Source organism: Oncorhynchus mykiss, chromosome 21 (assembly GCF_057628025.1).
Source record: "Oncorhynchus mykiss isolate SJ-2025 chromosome 21, ASM5762802v1, whole genome shotgun sequence".
NCBI lineage: Eukaryota > Metazoa > Chordata > Actinopteri > Salmoniformes > Salmonidae > Oncorhynchus > Oncorhynchus mykiss.
In genome coordinates, this window is record NC_143042.1 from 35,688,769 (window position 1) to 35,707,266 (window position 18,498).

The 18,498-nt window shown below is 44.5% G+C and overlaps 2 protein-coding genes across 3 annotated transcripts; both read right to left on the reverse strand.

Moving 5' to 3' along the window:
• Positions 1-484: 484 nt before the first annotated feature.
• On the reverse strand, positions 485-4,583 carry LOC110500437 (CD48 antigen). Its single transcript, XM_021577814.3, is given in 8 exon segments — positions 485-938; positions 1,068-1,145; positions 1,229-1,287; positions 1,513-1,620; positions 2,638-2,907; positions 3,027-3,210; positions 3,212-3,336; positions 4,397-4,583. Coding segments are annotated over 8 exon segments (972 nt in total). The 5' UTR covers positions 4,470-4,583; the 3' UTR covers positions 485-863.
• Positions 4,584-11,722: 7,139 nt separating this feature from the next.
• LOC110500841 (SLAM family member 8-like) lies at positions 11,723-18,470 on the reverse strand. 2 transcript variants are annotated; one of them, XM_090214527.1, is made up of 7 exons: positions 18,316-18,470; positions 13,124-13,364; positions 12,615-12,884; positions 12,343-12,450; positions 12,088-12,146; positions 11,927-12,004; positions 11,723-11,797 (listed from the first exon to the last, which is right to left on the reverse strand). In XM_090214527.1, the coding sequence occupies exons 1-7, from the start codon at positions 18,385-18,387 to the stop codon at positions 11,723-11,725; spliced, it is 903 nt and encodes a 300-aa protein (XP_090070653.1). In that variant the 5' UTR covers positions 18,388-18,470. The 2 variants fall into 2 exon arrangements, with proteins under 2 accessions (XP_090070653.1, XP_090070652.1); XM_090214526.1 differs by having other exon boundaries at positions 13,124-13,384; positions 18,315-18,470.
• Positions 18,471-18,498: the final 28 nt, after the last annotated feature.

The following is an 18,498-nucleotide window of genomic DNA, read 5'->3' on the forward strand; positions in this document are numbered from 1 at the left end:
TAAAGTCAAAAATATTTTTTTCATTTGTTTAACACCTTTTTGGTTAATACTTGATTCCATATATGTTATTTCATAGTTTTGATGTCTTCACTAGTATTCTACAATGTAGAAAATAGTAAAAATAGAGAAAAACCCTGGAATGAGTAGATGTGTCCAAACTATGACTGGTACTGTATACATTTGAGATGGCCAAAGGTATGTGGACACCTGCTGGTGACTTGCTACCATTCAGCCACGAGCATTAATGAGGTTGGGCACTGATGTTGGGCAATTAGGCCTGGCTCGCAGTCAGCGTTCCAATTCATCCCAACGGTGTTCACTGGGGTTGAGGTCAGGGCTCTGTATAGGCCAGGCAAGTTCTTCCACACCGATCTCAACAAGCCATTTCTGTATGCACCTCCCTTTGTGCACGACGGCATGGTCATGCTGAAACAGGAAAGGGCCTTCCCCAAACTGTTTCCACAAAGTTGGAAGTATAGAATCATCTAGCATGTCATTGTATTCTGTAGTGTTAAGATTTCCCTTCACTGAAACTTAGGGGCCTAGCGGGAACCATGAAAAACAAAACATGACGGTGCCATGATTAAAGTCACTGAGCTCTTCAGTGCTGCCATTCTACTGCCAATGTTTGTCTGTGGAGATTGGCTGAAATAGCTGAATCCACAAATTTGAATAGGTGTCCACATACTTGTAAATATATACAATGTATATATGAGATCAACAAAGGGGGAAGATTACAATCATGAAAAAGTAAACAAATAGTGTAGAGCGTGAAATTAAACAGTAACATCTAGGCCTATCTTCAGAATGTACATGTGTAAGATGCAGAGGATGCAGAGGGTTCTATATCTATCCTGTTCAGCTCACAATACTTCCTGGAAAGGAGAAGGGTGGGCTTCCCGGCGTCCAAACGTGATCTTGTCATACAGAGTCTGCGGCTGCATGTGACAGATAATCAAGAAGAAACTGTTTCAACATCAAGAAAGGTAGTGACTATTCTCAAAGTAGACTACATAGTCTTCCATTCAACCACATACATTTTACCATTATGACCATTTATATCTTACCTTGTTCAATCTTGGGATAACCAGATCATTGACAGTTTCATAGATGGATACTGGGTTTAGATGACTGTTTGATCTTGTCTGGAATCAAAATACAGCCCATTACAATACAGTACATACAACTTTAACACATTCAGATACATAATAAGGCATTGTATACTTACATCTCTACTTCTTGTGTTGTCCATAACATCAGCATATATTGTGTTGTCAGTTAGATCTGCTGTGTTTAATATGAACAAAATATCAACCAATCAGAAACATTTCAAACAGGATATCAACAAACATACCCAGGAATAAATAAACAACACTCATAACGGGTTTCACTCTTTTACCAATTTTTAGTAAATCCCCAAATTGAAAACAAAATCATATCAGCTGAAGAATGATTCTAGAACCACCTGAAATGTCACTTTAAGTACAGCTGAGGGCCCTAAGCTGTACATACCTTTGTTACGGTGTTTCCTGCAGTAGCACACTGCCACAGCTACAGTGAGGATCAGCACCACAGCGCCTCCTACTGATACTCCGATGTAGATGGAATACCATGCCTGTCCTGTCACATATTGTACACCACACATGATTAGACTATACAGTATGATAACGACTACAGGGCTCTATGTCTTATACAGGTTACTGCCAAAATAAAGGAAACCCTTGAGTAAATGACAGATACAAAGTAAAATGAAACCAGGTGCTTCCACACAGTTGTGGTTCCTGAGTTAATTAAGCAATTAACATCCCGTCATGCTTGGGGTCATAAATAAAAATGCCCAGTTGCGGGCCTCCCGAGTGGCACAGTGGTCTAAGGCACTGCATTGCAGTGCTAGCTGTGCCACCAGAGATCCTGATTCGGGTCCAGGCTTTGTCGAAGCAGGCCGCGACCGGGAGACCCATTGGACGGCGCACAATTGGCCCAGCATCGTCCTGGTTAGGGGAGGGTTTGGCCGGCAGGGATGTTCTTGTCCCATTGCACTCTAGCGACTCCTGTGGTGGGCCGGGCGCAATGCACACTGACACCGTCGCCAATTGTACGGTGTTTCCTCCGACACATTAGTGTGGCTAGCTTCCGTGTTAAGCGGGCATTGTGTCAAGAAGCAGTGCAGCTTGCCTGGGCTGTGTTTCGGAGGACGCACGGCTCTCGACCTTTGGCTCTCCTGAGTCTGTACGGGAGTTGCAGCGATGGGACAAGACTGAAACTACCAATTGGATACCACGAAATTGGGGAGGAAAAGGGGTTTAAAAAAAAGCCCAGTTGTCCATTATTTTGTCTACCATGACTAGAAGAAGAGATGTCAATGACTTTGAAAGAGGGGTATCAATGGATTATAGGGGGCTTAAAGGGTGTGTGTGTCTCAGTCACCAGGTCTCATCCCAATTGAACACTTATGGGGGATTCTGGAGTGGTATCTGAGTCAGCGTTTTTCACACACCATTTGAACCCCCGAGCCGGATAAAAGTGTCTGCTAAATGATGTAAATGTAATCAAAAGTATGACATATTCTACTTGACAACATAAGCCTATAAGAACACTGAAAAGTCTATAGAAGGGATTATTATGATATCTAGGTACCTGGGGTGGTTGTGTCATTACTACACTTTACTGTCGTAGAGGCAGTTTTCCAACTGACTAGGTTGGAGGCGTTGCACTTTACATTGATGTCTCCCTCTGCTGGTGAGAGAGAGAAGTGAATCTGCTGGGCGTCACCGTAGATCTCATTGTCTCTCTCCCACGTGTAGATAATGTTGGGGTAGCAGGACACGTTGCACACCAGCCGTACCGTACAGGAGTGGTTGCCCAATAGCTTGATGTCTGTCTGGATCACCATCTTCGATATAGGCTCTGAGAGAGAGACGTCAACGAGATGATACCAGAGTGCAAGACAATGGATGGAAGATGTCATTAACACTATAGTCATAGAAAAGGAAACAAACTATGTAAAAATGCTGATAGCTGCCTACCGTGAACCTGAAGAGTGACAGCCTTAGTGGGAATCTGCTTGTCTGTTTCAGCAGTAACAAGAAATTCCCCTGAGTCTTGCAGAGTCAGTTTCCTAATTGTTAAACTGAAGTTAATGACATTCAACTCTAGTCTCCCATCAAACTGGGATCCTCGTGAATATACAACTTCTGAGTTGAATTCTACATTAAATATCCTTTCCTCTGTACTTCCACTGCATTATGGTGACATTTTGCCCCTCTAAGCCTGCAGGGATCTCCACGGAGTCCCCTACTGTCTTGTGGAACGGCGAGTATGAAGAAACACCCACACCTGAAACACAAACATGTACATTAGCATTCTGACACCAATCAAAGGTTACTCTTTATATTACAGTGCACTTACTACTGTATAATTATTCATGTACGTACTGTATAGCAAGTGTTGTAATTACTCATTGTTACACTGTAATACTTGTTACAGTGTGCCTGCATGAATAATTACACAATAATACACTGCAATGCAAAGTCTTACCTAATCAATAATAGATAATAATGGATTGGATTTATATATCGCATTTCCAGGTTTCATTTATGCTTTACGTGGCACTTTGCATATTTTCACTTTATATATTTACGTATCTGAGTGTGTGGGTCCTTTTTAACTTCATTAAAGTCCACTCCTCCCACACATTCAGTAGAACAGGATGAGATGACAGGAAAAGAGAAGTGAGGGTGAATCTGATAACCCCTCCTCAGCTCACAAGTACAAACCACACTGTGTTTAATGTTTAATTATTCACCAGAAATGTGTCCTATACAACGCTGGAGGCATTATAAATACATGTCGGTCTGAAGTAACAAATTATAAACCCTTACACAAAAAATCATCTGTCATGAATTAAGACAAAATAAAGTAACAACTCCAAGAGGGGGGATATTTAGGGCATACCTACAGTTATCCTAGTCCTGCGGTGTATCTCATTATGTAATAAAAACAATAATTTGATACAGTCCCGTATTGCCTTACATTTAATGAATGACATGCGTTTCACATCGTAAGATTTGTTGCGTTCTAGAAGCACTGCAACAGCTGCCGACCCAGCCACACCATCGGCACTCATTCTAAACTGCTGAATCACTTCATCACGATATGTTCCTGAATATAGGTATTATGTAGGTGTTATCACACAGTAATAAAGCAAAAGATCCTAAATACCCAACCAATCACTGATTACTAGGCAATCTACAGTCAACACACACCGTTGCAAAGACCAACAAGGAAGTTAGAGAACGGTTTTACTAACTTTATAATACAAGAAAGCCCATGCAATAGATACAAAGCATGAACAGGAGGAAGTTATTTAAAAAACTTTTTTTTTTACAAAACTTACCATAGTGGAGGTTAGAGAGTAGGATAAGTAGTATTCCCTGTTTTGAGAAGGAGGAGAAGGGACAACCAAACATCTCTTTAAGGCTTGACTGCTTCCTCTGGCTGTATGTACTTATCTATCACTGTCACTGGTAGCTAGCAGTTGACTAACCAAAACACACAGAGAAGAAAGAGTAGAGACCTCCTTTTGAGGAGGGCTGCTGTTTAAAAAAAATAATTCCCGTATGAGGCGTGGGCTTTGGCACTATTTGGGGTTTGGCACTGTGTTGATCAGTCTGATGGTGGTGGTTTTGCAGCATGTGTTTCCTAGCTGCTGCTGGTTGTGTGGTTAATGGTCATGGTATTACTCCGATACATACCGGTAGCTGTGTTATTTTAGGAGCTGACCAATCAAAGTTGCAGAAAGTCAAAAGGAGGGATACAGAAAGAGGACGAGAGGGGGGTTTAGAGAGAGCGAGTGAGAGAGAGCAAAAATATCATAACAGTGTGTGTGCGTTTTCATCTTGGCTTCATATACCTGCAGAAGTGTTTGCATGACTTCTTCTGCATGCTCATAGGTCAGTGTGGCTGAGGGAAATGAAACACCTGCTAACTTTCTCGGAAAGTAGTGGTTCCCTGGTTACTGACAAAGGCCCCTCTTCTACTTGGAATTCAACACAGTAATGGAAATATTCAATATTGTTTCTGTGTAAATACCACACCTTGGCTCATGAGTCTAACCTTTGCTTACTTGGAAGACCGCTTTGCCATCATAGATGTGCATGTCCACATTTCAATATTAAAAAGGAACTCCTGCAGAGTATATAACATCATAAAATTGAGAATAACTTTTATTTTCAGGCACACCCTTCCCCAAAAAATCATTCTGAAAATATCAACGGGTCTTCAGCTGATGGGGTATGGCATTTTAACTTTGCTAATGGGGCATTTATGTTATATTCTTCAAGATTCAATGGGTAGATGTAATTAAGTCCAAAATTTGATGTAGAAATAGCAGATTGCCCCTTTAAATCACACATTGTGGAGCATAAGATCTATACTAGGCTGAAAGGAGGTTTGACCAAATTAGGTTTTCTGGAAAAGTTGACGATGACAATATCCATGTACTGTATGAAAGCACTCATACCATCTGGTGGATAAAATATAGCTTTTTTTAAAAAGCACAATGCAAAGATAATGTAAAAGTACAGGCCATTAGAAGAAAACGTGAATAATACTTGTAATATTTTGGAAATTCATGTACACATATGTAATTCTATCATCTGAATGACAGACATCAAACAGATCTGAATGACAGACATCATAAATCAAAGATAATGCATTTGAATGAATTTACAACAAAACTCAATACACAATACAAAGCAGACACAATTACTGTAGCTGCAGATAAGATCCATCATCATTACACCTTATAATTAAAAAATCTGTTACAGTGAAACACAATTAAACCATGCTAAAGTATAATATATCTGTTGGTAAATAAAATATGAAAAAAAATCCTTCATGTACAAGGTGCTATTGTGTGTGTGTGTGTTTGTGCTTGTGTGTGTGTTTTGTGTGTGTGTGTGTGTTTGTGCGTGAGTGTGTTGGTGTGTTTGTGCGTGCGCGTTGAGCGTGCATAATCCATGTTCCCAGGTTCCTTCTGCTCCTCCTCTGAAGATGTGTCCCTCCATCCCTCCATTCTTCCATCCCTAAATCCCTCCATTCCTCCATCTCTCCATTCCTCCACCTCTCCATCCCTCCACCCTTCCATCCCTCCACCCTAGTTACAGTTTGGTCCCATCACTCCCGTACGGACTCGGGAGAGGCGAAGGTTGAGAGTCGTGCCTCTGAAACACTGTATGGTATTGTACCTTACCCCAAAATCAAACTATAGTTTTGATTCATCATTGATCTCACTGTCTGCAGTTTGGGAGGAGGTGAGGGCACTCGGAGGAGGTGAAGGCACTCGGAGTGTGGTGTCAGGAAAACAACCTCTCAACGTCAACAAAACAAAGGAGATGATCGTGGACTTCAGGAAACAGCAGAGGGAGCACCTCCCTATCCACATTGACGGGACAGCAGTGGAGAAGGTGGAAAGTTTTAAGTTCCTCGGCATACACATCACTGACAAACTGAAATGGTCCACCCACACAGGCAATGTGGTGAAGAAGGCCCAACAGCGCCTCTTCAACCTCAGGAGGTGGAAGAAATTTCGCTTGTCACCTGAAACCCTAACAAACTTTTACAGATGCACAATTAAGAACATCCTGTCGGGCTGTATCACCGCCTGGTACGGTAACTGCACCGCCCACAACAGCAGGGCTCTCGAGACGGTGGTACGGTCTGCACAACAGATCACCGGGGGCAAAGTTCCTGCCCTCCAGGACACCTACAGCACCCGATGTCACAGGAAGGCCAAAAAGATTATCAAGGACAACAACTGCCCGAGCCACTGCCTGTTCACCCCGATACCATCCAGATGGCAAGGTCAGTACAGGTGCATCAAAGCTGGGACCGAGAGACTGAAAAAAGGCCATCAGACCTCTTGTAACTACCCATCCCGGATCCGGGATCGTTGTCATCAACTGACACTAATTAGCATAACGCAACGGACAAAAATATAACTAGAAAAGATTCATATTCATGAAATCACAAGTGAAATATATTGAAACACAGCTTAGCCTTTTGTTAATCACCCTGTCATGTCAGATTTTGAAAATATGCTTTACAGCCAAAGCAAGACAAGCATTTGTGTAAGTTTATCGATAGCATAGCATTATGCCTAGCTAGCAGCAGGCAACCTGGTCACGAAAATCAGAAAAGCAATCAAATTAAATTGTTTACCTTTGATGAGCTTCGGATGTTTTCACTCACAAGACTCCCAGTTAGATAGCAAATGTTCCTTTTTTCCAAAAATATTATTTTTGTAGCCGAAATAACTCCGTTAGTTCTTCACGTTTGGCTGAGAAATAGACCGGAAATTGCGGTCATGACAACGCCGAAAAGTATTCAAAATTTGCTGCATAATATCGACAGAAACATGGCAAACGTTGTTTATAATCAATCCTCAAGGTGTTTTTCAAATATCTATTCGATAATATATCAACCGGGACAGGTGGCTTCTTAGTAGGAAAGAGAGAAACAATGGCCGTATTTGTCTCTTACGCACAAAACACTCTGAGAGACTCCAGCTGACCACTGACGCAATGTTGACGTTCAGGCTAATTTTTCAAAATAAAAGCCTGAAACTATGTATTGTGACACTAGACACATTAGGGAAGCCATAGAAAAAGGAATCTGGTTGATATCTCATTCACTGGGCTTGCTCCTACCTATCTCTCTGATTTGGTCCTGCCGTACATACCTACACGTACGCTACGGTCACAAGACGCAGGCCTCCTAATTGTCCCTAGAATTTCTAAGCAAACAGCTGGAGGCAGGGCTTTCTCCTATAGAGCTCCATTTTTATGGAACGGTCTGCCTACCCATGTCAGAGACGCAAACTCGGTCTCAACCTTTAAGTCTCTACTGAAGACTCATCTCTTCAATGGGTCATATGATTGAGTGTAGTCTGGCCCAGGAGTGGGAGGGTGAACGGAAAGGCTCTGGAGCAACGAACCGCCCTTGCTGTCTCTGCCTGGCCGGTTCCCCTCTTTCCACTGGGATTCTCTGCCTCTAACCCTATTACAGGGGCTGAGTCACTGGCTTACTGGGGCTCTCTCATGCCGTCCCTGGAGGGGGTGGGTTGAGTCACTGATGTGGTCATCCTGTCTGGGTTGTGCCGTGGCGGAGGTCTTTGTGGGCTATACTCAGCCTTGTCTCAGGATGGTAAGTTGGTGGTTGAAGATATACCTCTAGTGGTGTGGGGGCTGTGCTTTGGCAAAGTGGGTGGGGTTATATCCTTCCTGTTTGGCCCTGTCCGGGGGTGTCCTCGGAATGGGCCACAGTGTCTCCTGACCCCTCCTGTCTCAGCCTCCAGTATTTATGCTGCAGTAGTAGTTTATGTGTCGGGGGGCTAGGGTCAGTTTGTTATATCTGGAGTACTTCTCCTGTCCTATTCGGTGTCCTGTGTGAATCTAGGTGTGCGTTCTCTAATTCTCTCCTTCTCTCTTTCTCTCTCTCGGAGGACCTTAGCCCTAGGACCATGCCCCAGGAATACCTGACATGATGACTCCTTGCTGTCCCCAGTCCACCTGACTGTGCTGCTGCTCCAGTTTCAACTGTTCTGCCTTATTATTATTCGACCATGCTGGTCATTTATGAACATTTGAACATCTTGACCATGTTTTGTTATAATCTCCACCCGGCACAGCCAGAAGAGGACTGGCCACCCCACATAGCCTGGTTCCTCTCTAGGTTTCTTCCTAGGTTTTGGCCGTTCTAGGGAGTTTTTCCTAGCCACCGTGCTTCTACACCTGCATTGCTTGCTGTTTGGGGTTTTAGGCTGGGTTTCTGTACAGCACTTTGAGATATCAGCTGATGTACGAAGGGCTATATAAATAAATTTGATTTGATTTGATTTGATTTTGACTGCTTAACAGGGACGCATAGGAACCCAGAGCTTTCTAAATAAGAGTCCCTTCCTGATTGGATTTTTCTCAGGCTTTCGCCTGCAATATCAGTTCTGTTATACTCACAGACAATATTTTTATTTTGTCAATTTCTTAATGGTACTTTAATCAAGGATGCCAATAATTTTGAACATTTTCAGTACAATCTTTAATGTCACTAAGAGAGGTGTCAAAGGTTTGAGGTCATGGCATGTTTATCATTTGGTTTATGTTGTAGCTATTTGGAGGTCAACTGCATGTAGATGTTCTTGAGTTACAGTCTGTCAACTGTTCAAAGTATTAACCCAGGAAAGTAGTGATCACAGTGATAGATTGAATGTAAAAGATAAATTAATAAGTGAACTACAGATAATAGATGCTGCCAGAACATTGTCATTCTTCTCTCTGAAAAGGACATAAATCCATGCACAACTTTTCATGTGTACTCATCAGCCCAACAACTAGGTTTTTGCAGGTTTTTGCATATGACTACAACCATTTCTCTATTTGACTCTCTCTGATCAGCATCACACAGCGCCTTCCTTCACAAACCCACACTGCTAAAGAGGAAGAGAGCAAACCATGACCCCTCAACTATGACAAACAGGTGACCTAATGTGAAGTTTCTCAGACTTTTAATTTCATACACAAAAAGTCAAACTTAGGGTGGAGGTGATATGGTCCTTGACTAGTCTCTCAAAGCACTTCATGATGACGGAAGTGAGTGCTACGGGGCGGTAGTCCTTTAGCTCAGTTACCTTAGCTTTCTTTGGAACAGGGACAATGGTGGCCCTCTTGAAGCATGTGGGAACAACAGACTGGGATAAGGATTGATTGAATATGTCCGTAAACACACCAGCCAGCTGGTCTGTGCATGCTCTGAGGATGCGGCTGGGGATGCCATCTGGGCCTGCAGCCTTGCGAGGGTTAACACGCTTAAATGTTTTACTCACGTCGGCTGCAGTGAAGGAGAGTCCGCAGGTTTTGGTAGCGGGCCGTGTCAGTGGCACTGTATTGTCCTCAAAGCGGGCAAAAAAGTTATTTAGTCTGTCTGGGAGCAAGACATCCTGGTCCACGACGGGGCTGGTTTTCTTTTTGTAATCCGTGATTGACTGTAGACCCTGCCACATACCTCTTGTGTCTGAGCCGTTGAATTGCAACTCTACTTTGTCTCTATACTGACGCTTAGCTTGTTTGATTGCCTTGCGGAGGGAATAGCTACACTGTTTGTATTCGGTCATGTTTTCTGTCACCTTGCCCTGGTTAAAAGCAGTGGTTCGCGCTTTCAGTTTCACGAGAATGCTGCCATCAATCCGCGGTTTCTGGTTTGGGAATATTTTAATCGTTGCTATGGGTACGACATCATCAATGCACTGTCTAATGAACTCGCTCACTGAATCAGCGTATTCATCAATGTTGTTGTTTGACGCAATTCAGAATATATCCCAATCCACGTGATCGAAGCAGTCTTGAAGCGTGGAATCAGATTGGTCGGACCAGCGTTGAACAGACCTGAGCACGGGAGTTTCTTGTTTTAGTTTCTGTTTGTAGGCTGGAAGCAACAAAATGGAGTCGTGGTCAGCTTTTCTGAAAGGAGGGCGGGGGAGGCCTTGTATGCGTCGCAGAAGTTAGAATAGCAATGATCCAGGCTTTTACCAGCCCTGGTAGCACAATCGATATGCTGATACAGTTTAGGGAGTCTTGTTTTCAGATTAGCCTTGTTAAAATCCCCAGCTACAATGAATGCAACTATGGTTTCCAGTTTGCATAGAGTCAAATAAAGTTTGTTCAGGGCCATCGATGTGTCTGCTTGGGGGGGAATATATACGTCTGTGATTATAATTGAAGAGAATTCCCTTGGTAGATAATGGAGTCAACATTTGATTGTGAGGAATTCTAAGTCAGGTGAACAGAAGGACTTGAGTTCCTGTATGTTGTTATGATCACAACACGTCTCGTTAATCATAAGGCATACCCCCCCGCCCCTCTTCTTACCAGAAAGATGGTTGTTTCTGTCGGCGCGATGCGTGAAGAAACCAGCTGGCTGCACCGACTCCGTTAGCGTCTCTCTCTCTCGAGTGAGCCATGTTCCCGTGAAGCAAAGAACGTTACAGTCTCTGATGTCTCTCTGGAAGGCTACCCTTGCTCGGATTTCATCAACCTTATTGTCAAGAGATGGACATTGGCGAGTAGTATGCTAGGGAGTGGTGCGCGATGTGCCCGTTTCCTGAGCCTGACCAGAAGACCGCTTCTTTTGTCTCTTTTACGACGTCGTTGTTTGGGTCGTCGGCTGTGATCCAATCCATTGTCCTGGGTGGAAGGCAGAACACAGGATCCCCTTCGGGAAAATCATATTCCTGGTCGTACTGATGGTGAGTTGACGTTTCCCTTATATTCAGTAGTTCCTCCCGACTGTATGTAATGAAACCTAAGATGACCTGGGGTACCAATGTAAAAAAACTAAATACTGCATAGTTTCCTAGGAACGCGAAGCGAGGCGGCCATCTCTGTCGGCGCCGGTCAGTGGAAGTCCTCATGCTCAGAGATGTAGTGACATTTCAGAATCTCCTAATTGTAACTAGACCTTCAAAGAAAGGCATAAGGCCTTATGATATTCTGTAGATATGAGAAATAATAAAGGGAGAAGATTACAATGGTGAAAAAGAAAGCAAATAGTGTAGTTTGTGATGAAATTAAACAGCAACATCTAGGCCTATCTACAGAATATACACTTGTAAGATGGAGAGGGTTCCACATCTATGGAAGGCCCAGCTTATGACCTCATCCTGTTCAGCTCACAGTACTTCCTGGTAGGGAAAAGGGGGGCCTTCTGGGCGTCCAAATGTGATCTTGTCATACAGAGTCTGCAGCTACATGTGACAGATAATCAAGAAGAAACTATTTCAGCATCAAGAAAGGTACTGACTATTCTCAAAGTAGACTACATAGTCTTCCATTCAACCACAGACATTTTACCATTATGACCATTTATATCTTACCTTGTTCAATCTTGGGATAACCAGATCATTGACAGTTTCATAGATGGATACTGGGTTTAGATGACTGTTTGATCTTGTCTGGAATCAAAATACAGCCCATTACAATACAGTACATACAGCTTTAACACATTCAGATACATAATAAGGCAATGTATACTTACATCTCTAATTATTATGTTGTCCATAACATCAGCATATATTGTGTTGTCAATTAGATCTTCTGTGTTTTATAAGAACAAAATATCAACCAATCAGAAACATTTTATACGGGATATCAACAAACATACCCATGAATTAATTAGGGGTTTTTCTCATTTCTAGCAAATCCCCCCCAAAATCATAGTAGCTGAAGAATACTTCTAGAACCACCTGAAATGTCACCTTAAGTATAGCTGAGGCCCCTAAGCTGTACATACCTGTGTTACTTTGGCCCCTGCAGTAGCAGACTGCCACAGCTACAGTGAGGATCAGCACCACAGCGCCTCCCACTGATATTCCGATGTAGATGGTATACCACGCCAGTCCTGTCACATATTGTACAACACACACGATTAGACTATACAATATGATAAAGACTGAATGTCTCTATATCATGTACAGTACATCCAATGTAATCACATTGCGTTCAACATTATCGTATAAGCACACTAAAAAGTGTATGGAAGGGATTATTATGATATCTAGGTACCTGGGGTGGTTGTGTCATTACTACACTTTGCCATCTCAAAAGCAGTTTTCCAACTGACTAGGTTGGAGGCGTTGCACTTTACACTGATGTCTCTCTCTGCTGGTGAGAGAGAGAAGTGAATCTGCTGGGCGTCCCCGTAGATCTCATTGTCTCTCTCCCAGGTGTAGGTAATGTTGGGGTAGGAGGACACGTTGCACACCAGCCGTACCGTACAGGAGTGGTTGGCCAATAGCTTGATGTCTGTCTGGATCGCCACCTTGGATATAGGCTCTGACCAACCAGGAGAGAGATAAAGACTCGTAATCAGTCTTCTAAATGAACCCTACCATAGCCATACCACCAGGAGAAAGACGACTTGAAAATGGGATGGATATTTAACAAAGCACGTGAGTTAGGTCAGTATAAAACCACAAAACCTGTGTTATAGTTTAAAGATCATCAGCCATGGTTATGGATATAAATAAGAGTTATATCAAAATAGGATTAAAAAAATGGTGATAACAGCCTACCGTGGACCTTCAGAGTGATGGTCTTACTGTAAGTAGAAAATCCCCTGAAGTTTTTGGTGTTCATCTTTAGTCTCCCCACAAACTGGGATCCAGGTGAATATACAACTTCGGTGTTGAATTCTGCAATATCCTTTCCCATATACTTCCACACCAAGGATTTGAAATGTCCCATCTCTAAGCCTGCCAGCAGCTCCACGGAGTCCCCCACTCTCTTGTTGATGATCAGAGGAACACCCACACCTGAAACACACAAATACACACGTTATTCTGACATCAATCAATGGTTGCACACTATATTACAATGATCTTATTACTGTATAATTATTCATGTAAGTACGATGTAGCATGTGATGTAATTACTCATTGTTACACTGCAATACTTGTTACAGAGTGACTGTAATACTTGTTAAAATGTGCCTACATGAATAATTACACAATAATACACTACAATGCAAAGTCCTACATAATCAATAATAGATAATAATGGATTGGATTTATATATCGCATTTCCAGGTTTCATTTATGCTTTACGTGGCACTTTGTATATTTTCACTTTATATCTTTACGTATCTGAGTGTGTGTCCTTTTTAACTTCTTTAAAGTCCACTCCTCCCCCACATTCAGTAGAACAGGATGAGATGACAGGAAAAGAGAAGTGGGGGTGGATCTGATAACCCCTCCTCAGTTCACAAGTACAAATACCTCTGTGTTTACTGTGTATTTGTTCAGCAGAAATGCATCATATACTGCATGAGCAACGTTATAATTACATATCAGTCTGAAGTAAAGAATTATAAACCCTTACACGAAAAATCCTCTGTCTTGAATTAAGAAAAAAACACAGTTACAGTTCATTTAAGAATTTAAGACATAACTGCAGCTATCCCAGTCAGACAATGTATCATATTATTTAATAGAAACAATAATTTGATACAGTCCCATATCCCCTTAAATGTAGTGAATGACAGCCATTAGGCACAGGGTCATAAGATCTGTTGCGTTCTAGAAGCACTGCAACAGCTGCTGACCCAACCACACAATCAGCACTCATTCAAAACTGCAGAATACACACATCATGATATGTTCCTGAATATAGGTATTATGTAGGTGTTATCAAACAGTAATAAATCAATTGTTTTGAGTTATCCAACCAATCACTGATGATTGGGCATGCTTACAGGCAACACACACCATGTAAAAACCAACAAGGAAGTTAGAGAAAGCTGACGGTTTTCCTCACTTCATCATGCAAGCAAGCTCATGCAATAGATCCTGTTTGGGGATGATTCTATCCTCTTGGTTTCACATTAGAATAAGGAGACCATTGAAAAGACCCTAAGCAGACAACTGACTAAAGTCAGTAAGTGGTTATCCATTTAGGCAAGACATAATGTATTCTGTTTGGTTCCAAACACAAAGTGAACAACTCTTCCAACTTCTTGGTCAAGTTTAATAGTGTAGCGGTGAAGGAAAATGCTCTGTTACATTCATTGGGATGTGAACTGGACCAACACATGACATGTGAACTTGTGGCTCTGAAGGCCATTGGGAATGTTCACTCCAGAACACATTTCCCGGCAAGAGGACCCTGGCAACATCTCTGATACAGTGCCACTATGACTATGCTTGTATCTCATGGTTCAGTGGCATAACAAAAAATCTGAAGGTGTCACGTTCTGACCTTTATTTCCGTTGTTTTGTATTTATTTAGTATGGTCAGGGCGTGAGTTGGGTGGGCAGTCTATGTTTGTTTTTCTATGTTTTGGGGCATTTCTATGTTTTCGGCCTAGTATGGTTCTCAATCAGAGGCAGGTGTCATTAGTTGTCTCTGATTGAGAATCATACTTAGGTAGCCTGGGTTGCACTGTTTGTTTGTGGGTGATTGTCTATGTTAGTGGCTTGTGTCAGCACAGGTCTCATTTTGTAGCTTCACGGTCGTATTTGGTTTATTGTTTTCGTTACTCTTTTGCATAGTGTTCAGTCTTTCTTTATTAAAGATTCACCATGGACACTTACCACGCCGCGTATTGGTCCTCAGATCCATCTCGCCTCTCCTCTTCAGACGAAGAGGAGGACGACCGTGACAGAATCACCCACCCCCCCCCCGCACCTTTGGGGCGGGGGTACTGTCACGTTCTGACCTTTATTTCCGTTGTTTTGTATTTATTTAGTATGGTCAGGGCGTGAGTTGGGTGGGCAGTCTATGTTTGTTTTTCTATGTTTTGGGGCATTTCTATGTTTTCGGCCTAGTATGGTTCTCAATCAGAGGCAGGTGTCATTAGTTGTCTCTGATTGAGAATCATACTTAGGTAGCCTGGGTTGCACTGTTTGTTTGTGGGTGATTGTCTATGTTAGTGGCTTGTGTCAGCACAGGTCTCATTTTGTAGCTTCACGGTCGTATTTGGTTTATTGTTTTCGTTACTCTTTTGCATAGTGTTCAGTCTTTCTTTATTAAAGATTCACCATGGACACTTACCACGCCGCGTATTGGTCCTCAGATCCATCTCGCCTCTCCTCTTCAGACGAAGAGGAGGACGACCGTGACAGAATCACCCACCAACCAAGGACCAAGCGGCGTGGTAGAAAACAGCGACGACAGCAGCAGCAGCAGCAACAACAACAGCGGCCGGTATCACAGGACTCCTGGACATGGGAGGAGATACTGAACGGAGAGGGACCCTGGGCACAGGCTGGGGAATATCGCCGCCCCAAAGCAGAGCTGGAGGCAGCGAAAGCTGAGCGGCGGCGATATGAGGAGGCAGCACGGCAGTGCGACAGGTACGAGAGACAGCCCCAAATTTTTTGGGGGGGGGGGCACACGAGGGGTGGAGCTAAGCCAGGTAGCAGACCTGCGCTCACCCCTCGTGCTTATTATAAGCAGCGCGATACTGGGCAGGCACCGTGTTATGCGGTTAAGCGCACTGTGTCGCCAGTACGTGTCCATAGCCCGGTGCGCTATAGGACAGCCCCCCGAGAGTGTCATGCGAGTGCGGGCATCGGGCCAGGGCGTATGGTGCCTGCTCAGCGGGTCTGGTCGCCGGTACGCAGTTTTGGCCCAGGGTATCCTGCGCCGGCTCTGCGTGCTGTGTCTCCGGGGCGCTGGGAGGGTGCAGTGCGTCCTCTGCCCGCGCTCCGCTCGTGCCGGGCGAATGTGGGAATGGAGCCGAAGGGAGAGGTGCGTGTAGTAAGCACTAGATCTCCCGTGCTTACCCACAGCCCGGTTCAACCTGTGCCTGCACTCTGGACGGTCCGGGCTAGAGTGGTTATCCAGCCTGGGGAAGTGGTGCCAAGGTTGCGCACCAGAGCTCCAGTGCTCCCCCACAGCCCGGTCTTTCAGGTGCCTCCTCTTAACCCCAAGCCTCCTGAAGGTCTTCCCAGCCTGGTGGTTCCTGTGGCAGCCCCACGCACCAGGCTGTCTCTCTGTCTCCTCCCTGCAGGTGGTCCTGTCTGTCCGGCGCCGCTGCCGGAGTCTCCCGCCTGTCCGGCGCCTCTGCCGGAGTCTCCCGCCTGTCCGGCGCCTCTGCCGGAGTCTCCCGCCTGTCCGGCGCCTCTGCCGGAGTCTCCCGCCTGTCCGGCGCCTCTGCCGGAGTCTCCCGCCTGTCCGGCGCCTCTGCCGGAGCCTCCCGCCTGTCCGGCGCCTCTGCCGGAGCCTCCCGCCTGTCCGGCGCCTCTGCCGGAGCCTCCCGCCTGTCCGGCGCCTCTGCCGGAGCCTCCCGCCTGTCCGGCGCCTCTGCCGGAGCCTCCCGCCTGTCCGGCGCCTCTGCCGGAGCCTCCCGCCTGTCCGGCGCCTCTGCCGGAGCCTCCCGCCTGTCCGGCGCCTCTGCCGGAGCCTCCCGCCTGTCCGGCGCCTCTGCCGGAGCCCCTCTGTCCCGAGCAGCTGCCTCTCTGTCCCGAGCAGCTGTCTCTCTGTCCCGAGCAGCTGTCTCTCTGTCCCGAGCAGCTGTCTCTCTGTCCCGAGCAGCTGTCCCTCTGTCCCGAGCTGCCCCTCTGTCCAGTGGGGTCATTGAGAGGGGTGGTCATGCTGAGAAAGCCACGGAGGCGGACAATAAGGCGGACTAAGACAATGATGAGGTGGGGTCCGCGTCCCGCGCCAGAGCCGCCACCGCGGACAGACGCCCACCCAGACCCTCCCCTATAGGTCAAGGTTTTGCGGCCGGAGTCCGCACCTTTGGGGGGGGGTACTGTCACGTTCTGACCTTTATTTCCGTTGTTTTGTATTTATTTAGTATGGTCAGGGCGTGAGTTGGGTGGGCAGTCTATGTTTGTTTTTCTATGTTTTGGGGCATTTCTATGTTTTCGGCCTAGTATGGTTCTCAATCAGAGGCAGGTGTCATTAGTTGTCTCTGATTGAGAATCATACTTAGGTAGCCTGGGTTGCACTGTTTGTTTGTGGGTGATTGTCTATGTTAGTGGCTTGTGTCAGCACAGGTCTCATTTTGTAGCTTCACGGTCGTATTTGGTTTATTGTTTTCGTTACTCTTTTGCATAGTGTTCAGTCTTTCTTTATTAAAGATTCACCATGGACACTTACCACGCCGCGTATTGGTCCTCAGATCCATCTCGCCTCTCCTCTTCAGACGAAGAGGAGGACGACCGTGACAGAAGGACAAACTTCCAATGGCCCAAAACAGTTTCGCCAGTTTCCAGGCGATCTGGTGGTGGTGCAGATGAAACTGTTGATGTTTTTTAAAGTGATACATGACCTTTCCCCCAGTTACCTGTCTGGTTATTTTAATTTCATTAGAGACTCTCATAGCCATCACACCAGAGCCAGTGTTGCCAATATGAGACCGCTGCTCTATAGGAGCATGGCTGCAAAAAGCTCTTTCCTTAACACTGGTGCAGAGGAATGGAATGGTGTACCAAACCATATAAAATCGATCAATACACTAGGGAGTTTTAAGATAAACCTTAAGAAAGGGTTTATGTGCAAAATGCTTTAAAACTGTGCAAGTATAATTGTTTCAATGAACGTTACTTGGTAATCTATTTTATTCCTTTTACGGGTTCCTCTCTAATGATGAGATGTGTTTTGTTTTCATGTTATCTTGTGTTTACTGTATTTTTCTTTTATTGTATTTTCAAGAGGACCACAATGGGGATACGTTTTTAAACTTGTTTGTGTCATCCTCGTTGATGGTTCTACTTTGTTTAAAATGTTGAAATAAATAAAAATAGTGACAGAACTTATCATAGTGGAGGTTAGAGAGTAGGACAAGTAGTATTCCCTGTTTGGAGAAGCAGGAGAAGGGACCACCAGACATCTCTTTAAGGCTTTGGCTGTTTCCTCTGGCTGTATGTCCTTGTCTTTCACTGTCACTGATAGCTAGCGGTTGACTAACCAAAACACAGAGAATAAAGAGCAGAAACTTCCT